The 8620-nt window shown below is 32.5% G+C and overlaps 1 protein-coding gene across 1 annotated transcript; it reads left to right on the top strand.

Annotated features, from left to right (window-relative positions):
- Nucleotides 1–833: 833 nt before the first annotated feature.
- LOC114191960 (pescadillo homolog) lies at nucleotides 834–7385 on the top strand. The gene is made up of 13 exons (XM_028081436.1): nucleotides 834–931; nucleotides 1545–1630; nucleotides 1885–2133; nucleotides 2214–2339; nucleotides 2542–2626; nucleotides 2709–2819; nucleotides 3078–3171; nucleotides 3262–3551; nucleotides 4738–4845; nucleotides 4945–5066; nucleotides 6303–6525; nucleotides 6648–6848; nucleotides 7046–7385. The coding sequence occupies exons 1-13, from the start codon at nucleotides 908–910 to the stop codon at nucleotides 7130–7132; spliced, it is 1806 nt and encodes a 601-aa protein (XP_027937237.1). The 5' UTR covers nucleotides 834–907; the 3' UTR covers nucleotides 7133–7385.
- Nucleotides 7386–8620: the final 1235 nt, after the last annotated feature.

Here is an 8620-nt window from a genome sequence, read left to right as displayed (position 1 = left end):
CATTATTTTGATTTTTATATTGATTTGAACTATGCTTATATAGCATAACAAATATTTTTGAAGTTAATTGATATTAATTTCAAATTTGTAAAAAGTAAATTTATATTACGGTTTGATAAATTGTATAAGGAATATATTTAAAAAAAAAAGGATTTGAAATGTTGTTATTACAAAATACTGATTGAATAAAAACTTGAATTTTAAAAATTGATTAAAATAATTTGAATTATTAAAGTTAGATAATTTTAAAATTTATTTAAAAACAAGAAATTCGCTTGTGAATAAAAAACAGGTGCATTACTCAAATTTCATGTAGAATTACCTAATTTTTGTCAACTACTTTTTAACTGCAATTTTATTTCGTAAACACAATATTTTTCCATGGCTTAATACCTGTTTTGATTTAGCCGGTTGTGCATAGAAACTCTGGCAGAGAGAAAAAAAATTAATTAAATAAATTTAATTTAGAAAAAAGTTCCTTGTAATTTTTCTCATTTTTTATTTTAACTCATTTACTCTTATATTTTTTTTCGTCATAAAAGATTTTATGAAAAAAGGTTTGTAAATAATAATATTAAGAAAATAATAATGACATATCACCTTCTTTATCTTTTCTTATATATTTATTTTTAATTTTTTCATGTTTATTTCTTACAATATTTTTTTTATTTCTATTTAAAATTTAATTAATTTATTAACAATTAAAGGAATCTAGTACCAAAATATAATTTTTTTTTCATAAACCTAAATTATATTTTACATGCTATTTTTTATTTATAGTTATAATTATATTATATTTGTATTTTTCAAATATTTATTTGTTAAACCCTAACTCTTAAGATTGTGTGCGCCCTGCATTGTTGTTTTGTTCCCTCAACTCCTCCCACCGCAGCAGCAGCCTGCAACAATGGTGAAGCACTACAGACCCCCAGTGAGTACTGATTCTGCTTGCGCGTCTCGTCTTCTCTATTTGTTTGAGTCTTCGCCAAAACGCGTTGTTTTCCTGTTAACTTTCATAGGTTGCTTATTGTTTCGTAATTTGATTCGTGGTCTGTGTTTTTTTTTTCTCTTTCGGTGGTGGTATCGATGGCGGTATCGAGGTAGTGATTGTTGGTTGGGTGTGAGGGAATTTGAAATCCGTAATATTTCAGTTGTAGCTGTTCATTTTCATTTATAGTAATCAATTTGTGTAAAAAAATAAAATTTTCCTGGTTAAGGAGAGCTTATGTTTCAAGGTGTGATATAAGGGATCGTATTTCGACGACGAATGAGTGGTAATATATAGTTACTGTACAGAATAACTTTCATTCCCTGAAAAATATGATATATATATAATTTTTCCATAAGAATAAGAAGCAAGGGAAGCATGAACATTTGATATTTTCAGGAATCAACAATTCATGAGAATGTTTATTCAAAAGCTGTACCAAACTCAAGGATATGATATTCACAAGTTTTCTTCCCCGCGAATCCTTTCAGATACCATGAAATTAACATCCTAGTTGTTATTATTTTAAGAGCTTATTGCTGTTGTTTTGTTGCAGGGGAAGAAAAAGGAGGGAAATGCTGCTAAGTTTGTCATTAGGTCACAGGCACTCAAGCAGCTTCAAATCAGTCTACCCCTTTTCAGGTACTATTCAGAAAGGAAAACACGGTCATGTGTACATTAGTTTAAGGTGTTTTTGTTGTATCAGCTTTATCGTTTAATGGTTTGGAGGAGAAGGAGGGTGCCTGTGGGATGAAAATTACTTGGCTGAATCATTTATATCTTCTATCTTTACTGATATGATATCATTGGAATTTGCATCTTTAGGGACTGAAACATTCTGCAAAAGAAGATTTGATTAAGACTTTGATTCTAATACTGGCTTTTGTGAATTTTAGGAAACTATGTATTTTGAAAGGTGTAACTCCCCGCGAACCTAAGAAAAAGTTCAAGGGAACTCATCAGACTTATTACCATGTGAAGGATATTGCCTTCCTCCATCACGAACCTTTGGTTGAAATACATAGAGCTATAAGAGTGCATGAGAGAAAAATAAAGAAAGCAGAGGCAAAGAAAAACCATGAACGTGCAAACAGGCTGCGGGAGAAAACACCCAAACCCAAGATAGATAGGATTATACGACAGAGGTTTGTTTGGTTTTGTTAATTTCAATTTATGTATTGTAACCGGTGATGAATTTCCTACTTATTTTTTGTTTGAATTATAGGTACCCGAGGTTTGTGGATGCACTAGGAGAATTGGATGACTGCCTTACAATGGTGCACCTTTTTGCAGCATTACCTGCATCTGAGAGTAAAAAAATAGAAGTGGAGTGTGTCCATAAATGTCGAAGGTACATACTTGGAATATTGAAAGCATGGGATTAATATCTAATGAGGAAATCAACCTATGTGGCTTTATTTTTTCTTTGAAAATAAGTAGTTAAGATACGAGGAATGGATTTTGCTAAAGGCCATTGGTGTTTTCTTGCAGTTGATGGTTATAATATGATTTTTATCTTCTGTGTTTATTCTCATTGCTTACTGTTTTGGCAGATTGGCACATGAATGGCAAGCATTCATATCTCGGACTCATAAGTTAAGAAAGACATTTGTATCTGTGAAAGGCATATACTACCAGGTACCAATTTTGGCATTTATTAATGTTCAGTAATCTTAATTGTATGTTATGGATTAATGGATTAATTTTGTTGTTTGTGCAGGCTGAGGTCGAGGGTCAGATGATAACATGGTTAACTCCTCATTCACTACAACAGGTTGTATCTGATGATGTTGACATTGTTACCATGCTAAACTTTCTGCAATTATATGAGGTTAGTTATATATTCTTGTTTACTTATTTCTTTTTTTCTGCCATGTTGTCGGCCTTATCATCCATGTTAACAGGATTAAAGGTCTGTATATTTAATCATGTAATGTTCAATTTAGTTAAGTTCTGATGTTGTGCCAGTCAGGATCATGCCCTAACCAAAACCAAATTTAGCTATCTGGACACTTATAATCCTTTACATTCGTCCTTATATTTGGTATGCTGACTTTGATTAATTTCTTAATCTTATATATTGATGCAGCCTCTTCTTAGTTTTGTCAATTTTCGCCTCTATCATTCTATAAATTTGAAGTACCCCCCAATACTTGATCCTCGGCTGGAAGCTCTGGCTGCAGGTACCGTTTTTCTCTACTTCAAAGGAATTATGGAAATTTAATTAGATATTTATTGTATCTGGTATTTACATTTCTCTTCAAATCATGCAGATCTCTATGCTCTGTCACGGTATGTCAGTACCAAAAATGGTTCTTCTGTAGTGAATTCTGAAGCTCCTCAAGTTGAATCAGAGCAATTGGAGACCAAGCAAAAGGAGTTAGAGACTGGAAATGAAACATCTGAACTAAGGCTTGCACAACTTCAGCATCAACTTCCTTCTAATGAACCTGGTGCACTAATGCACCTTGTTGAGGAAGTTACTGGTGAACATGAGGAAGATCAAGATACAAAAGAATGTAAAACTCTCTTTAAAAATGTGAAATTCTTCCTAAGCAGGGAGGTAAGATCTTTTGATGGTTTAGCACCAGTATTTAAATGTACATTCAGTCAATAGCTTGGAATGTGCTCATAGTACTACTGAATCACATTTCATTTTTTTTCCCAGAAAATAAGTAAAAGAAGTCACAAAGATATAGAAATTAGTGATGGTAATAACTGGGACCATGTCTTGAGGAGTCAAACTAAGCTAATAACACACACACATATATATAACATATAATCCATTCTCATTTTAAGAACGTAAGAACTATTGATGTGTTTTTTGTCTAGAGTTAAGAATCCATACTAAGGATAAAATCATATTGAAATCATCACAAAAGCAATAATTTTTTCCTTCAGGAAATCATTGAGTTCCGAGTTACCATACATACACTATAGGACCATACAACTATATGTGAATGGTCAAGATTAAAAGTTTGTAATAACATGATCATTTAAAAAAGTCTGTGGTCCATTTATTTAAGTTTTAATATTTGATCATCATGTAAAATCCAATGGTACATATCCATTATTCTCTTTTCTTGCAACAACCAAGTTTCTGCCTTAAGTAATTCCACACACACACACACACATGCATATATTCACTTTTGTGTAAAACAGTGGGGGAATATTGCCTGATTATGTAGAAGTTTGCCTTAAAACTTAAATGGATATTTTTTTTGTTAGGTGCTAGTGGATTATGATGGATAAATATCGTCTTAAATAGGATAGTAAGGTTGTTGGCTCAAACTGCCTCAATCTTTAAGATTGAAATATTGTTCTCAAGGTCTTTGGTTTGGTTCTTACCAGTGGACTTCCGGTGGTGGAAACTTTTATGGTGGTACCCTTTGTAAACCTTGTTAAAGCTCCTCTGTCCTAAACTTACCAAGAGAAAAATCCTCTTAGATTAATGGTTTGCTTTTGCAGGAAACGAAGGAGCTATTTCTCAAATACTTCGGCATATGTTATGATTTAAAATGTGAATTTGTGTGCTGTGTTGCTTCTTGGACAATTTATATATATTTCTGCTTATTGTGATACTGTTTAGATTGATCTCATATGATCCGCGTATATGCATATAGCACAATACATCTCATTGGACTTCGGTTCAAGATTGCTTGTTTTCAACTTTAGGTTTGAGTTTTTGGAAGTTTCCTCGTGGTTTAGTTTTGACGTTGCCTGCATTTTGTTTTGGTCTAATTATTCAGGTACCAAGGGAATCATTGCTTTTTGTTATTCCTGCTTTTGGGGGCATAGTTTCTTGGGAGGGAGAAGGGGCACCTTTTGGGGAATCCGATCAGAGCATCACTCATCAGGTTTGTGATTAAGCATGCCATCTTCTAGGTGTCCGTTTATTTTATATTTCTTGCCTTCCTCTTTTTACGTTTGCTAAGCTACTACTTTCATATGTTTAGATCGTTGACAGGGAAGCACAAGGGCATAGGTTCCTCTCGAGAGATTACGTTCAACCACAGTGGGTATTTGATTGTGTGAATGCACGGATTATTTTGCCAACTGATAATTATTTGGTGGGAAGGTAACTTGTAATCCATATTTGTTTCTTATAAAACTATTATTACCCATCAAAAACTAGTTTCTTTGTCTTTATGCTTCTGTAATAGAAGTTACATGACCTATGCATCCTTATGTTTTTGGGTCCATTGTGGAACCCTTGTTGGTTGTAGTAGTGGTCATGGTAGGAATGTGCTATTTTATCAGTTTCCGTAAATTACGTTTGTCTACAAGGGCTCATGATATCTTTCTGCGGAACCATGTCTATCTATACGGGCATTCATCTATTAATTTTGTCGGGCGAATTTGATACTAATTAAAATATTTATTATCTAAATTTGAGAAAGATAGAAACCACGTTGGCGTCCTTCTAATATGCAGGCACACTCACCATGTTCTGCCATAAACCTTGAGCATCATGCAAATTTTAGTGTTTTATTCTCTTTAAATAGACGGCTAGTCCCAACATAATTATGAGTGAATAGTTACTTTGAAGTTTCAAAATTACTCTTCTGCTAGAGAAAATTATGGGTAGAATTGCAATTTAGATTCTATTTACTAGGAATATAATGAAAAATAAATTTACTAGCTTGTTAGAGTGTCTATATGCTAGTATTATGTTTATAATTTGACTTATATTTTTCTAAAGTAGATAATTAAAGTGTCAAAGATCTCGTGTTTAGAGACTATAGTTGTCCTTTGATGCATATTTCTCAGGATGATAACTCTGACTGATGTTCTTCCTGGGTGGGTGTCTACAAATCAGATATGGAATCATTTTAGCCAGAATTTTCACGACGAAGCGCTGATTGCTTTTAGTCGGAAGTTGGGCTAAGCTTAGCTATGTAGTTTTTTCTTTTCCTGATGTACCAAAAGAAAGTGATAATATATTAAGTTCGAAAAGTGATTTATTATGTTAAGTCTTGTTTGATGTGATGTCGGAACTTGGATAAATAACTTATTTTATTCAATGAAAGAGTGAGTTGCATTAAAATGATAGGGCTTTTTTTGTAGTTTAGTAAAGTTAAGTCTAATTTGGTATATGAGCCCTAATTAATTAATAATGAAGCCGCAAGGCCATATCTACTGGGTTTATGTAAAATATAAAATTAGTTCCACACATTAACCCAAGGGAACAGTTTAGAAAATTTCACACACTTCTACAAACGTGTGTTAAGTTTAAAGAAAACTATATGTATGCTAAAGAAAGCCTATTTTGTTTTTTTAACTTTCATGGCTAATATGTTTCTTTTATTAACAGGATTCCTCCACCACACTTGTCACCTTTTATTAATTATGACGAAGAAGGAGCATACATTCCAGATTATGCAAAAACCATTAAACACTTGCAAGCTGCTGCCAGAAAGGAAGTCCTTCCACTTCCGGGTGTTGGGAATGAAGATCTGGAAGATCCTCAAAATCTTGTGGTTGAAGGTATTATTGGCCGAGCGGAGGCTAATGAGGCAGCTGAAAGAAAGAAAAAGGTAAACATGTTCTGAGAAAAAAAAAAAAGGTTGCATTGTATCATAACAATGGCATGAGTGGAGGTGATCCCTTTTAGTTTACTGACACTGAAGTTTTTCAAATTTGAATGAATGCAATGCAGATGATGATTCTGGAGCAGCAATACCACGATGATTTGAAAAAAGAACTTAAAGGTGTTACATACACTACAGCAGGTTCTAAAGAGACTTCTGGAGCGGTGCAGACTGGAGAATCAGCTACCAATGTTGAAGAAAATCCTGATGATGACATGGGTAAACTTATGATGTCCCGTAAAAAGAGGAAGCTCTTGGAAGCCATGCAGGTGAGTTTCTTTTTCCCCCATGCATGTGTAATGTATTTTTGTTCTCATTTCCAACTATAACAATATTACTGTCTTATGTAACGTCCTGATTGCAAAGTGACAGATTGTGTTTAAACTTCATCTGTAAACTTGGATGGTCCGTCTTTTCAATTCTGTTTTCTCACCCTTATTTTTTTTTTATGAAAAATGTCATTCAGATATCTAATAAACGCAAGCAAGCTCAGGTTGATCTCATTAAACACCGGAAAAAGAAAATAGATGAAGCCAAGAGTCAAAGGAGTTGAAGAGATGCTGCATTCACTTCATTGTGTGTTATAGCTGCTGCTGGTTCACAAGGGTAGCTCATTTTTGTTTTCAGTATATGTAGTTGAATTCATTCTAGCCTCGTATGTTTTTGTAACTGATATCGTTTGACCCTTAACTTAGATTATTAACAAGGGTTAAGCCACCGGGACTATTTATAAAACTCTTTTAAATTGTCAAAACTGGTCTAATTTAAGATTTGCATTTCTTAAATATAGTTTGCTTTTGATTTTTGCTGTGCGTGGTTCCAAGTGTTGAGGCAATCAAAGAGGTTTCCAGTGTTAGAATTAATGTAGTAGAGTGAAAACCCTTATTTAAAATGTGAAGGTGATGGAGACAATAAAACGTAGAAGTTAGATGCAAATCGGATTAAAATAAAGAGAAATGTTACAAAATTTTCGTTCGAAGAACTTGAAAGTTACCCTAACAACAGTAAACTAAAACCTAATGTGTTAACTATACTGAGCTTTTATGAATTATGCTGGTAGTCCACACATTTTTATCCAAATAGCTATTTAAAAAACATTGCTTTAAGAACATTGTAGAAAAAAACATTTTATTTAATATTATTAATGAAGATCCACACCAACTTTAAGAACATTGCTTCTTGTTCGATTCACTTCTTCAACTCCTTCTTTTCTGCTGTCAATACTCATCTCGTCAAAATTGGTTTTCCCTGCAAATTCTACCCTTTCTTTAGTTTCTCATGGTGGTATATATATATATATATATATATATGTATATGTGGACAAGTGATTTTATATACCAACAATTTTTATTCCGGTGGCTCAGACAAAATGTACGCACATATTCTGCTACACAAACAACTTGTTATCACGGTATATATGCTGTTTACTTCTATGTTAATATGCTATTATTTACTATAATTGTTGTAATATAGTCACATGTTTGGTTCAGTATTTGAAGTTTAAATGCTTATTTTATATATAAATAAAGAAACTTACTAAAAAATAACACAGCTACGAAATAGATTAACTGTATTTAACTTGACGTCAATTCATGCATATTAACTTTTCTTATTAAAATAGCCAGAACATTACATTCTCTTCTATGGAGTTATTTTCTAGATGAATTTTAAAATGGAATTTTGGTGCCTGTGATTGTAAAGATTATAACTTTTGTGGGTATAACTTTAACCACATCAGAGAGGCAGTATAGGTTGTTTGTTTTTAATAGAAAAGAGGGAGTTATGTGTAAACGTTTTCAGGGATATTTCAATAATATATTAAATGAGAGAGAGGAAGAAATTGATAACCAATATTAAAATATATTAGTTAAAAATATATCACATTATCTATTTAAATTGTTCGAGTTGTTTCGCGTAATAAAATTTTTCAATCCTTTTTTAACAATAATGTAATGTGTGTCAAACATTTCAACGATCCTTTTTATAATGTAAGCAATCAAATAATTAATTACAAATTCATCTTTTGTATTCATTTGTAGTC

The sequence above is a fragment of the Vigna unguiculata genome, chromosome 7 (assembly GCF_004118075.2).
Source record: "Vigna unguiculata cultivar IT97K-499-35 chromosome 7, ASM411807v1, whole genome shotgun sequence".
Lineage (NCBI taxonomy): Eukaryota > Viridiplantae > Streptophyta > Magnoliopsida > Fabales > Fabaceae > Vigna > Vigna unguiculata.
This window is presented reverse-complemented; position numbering and strand designations above follow the sequence as displayed.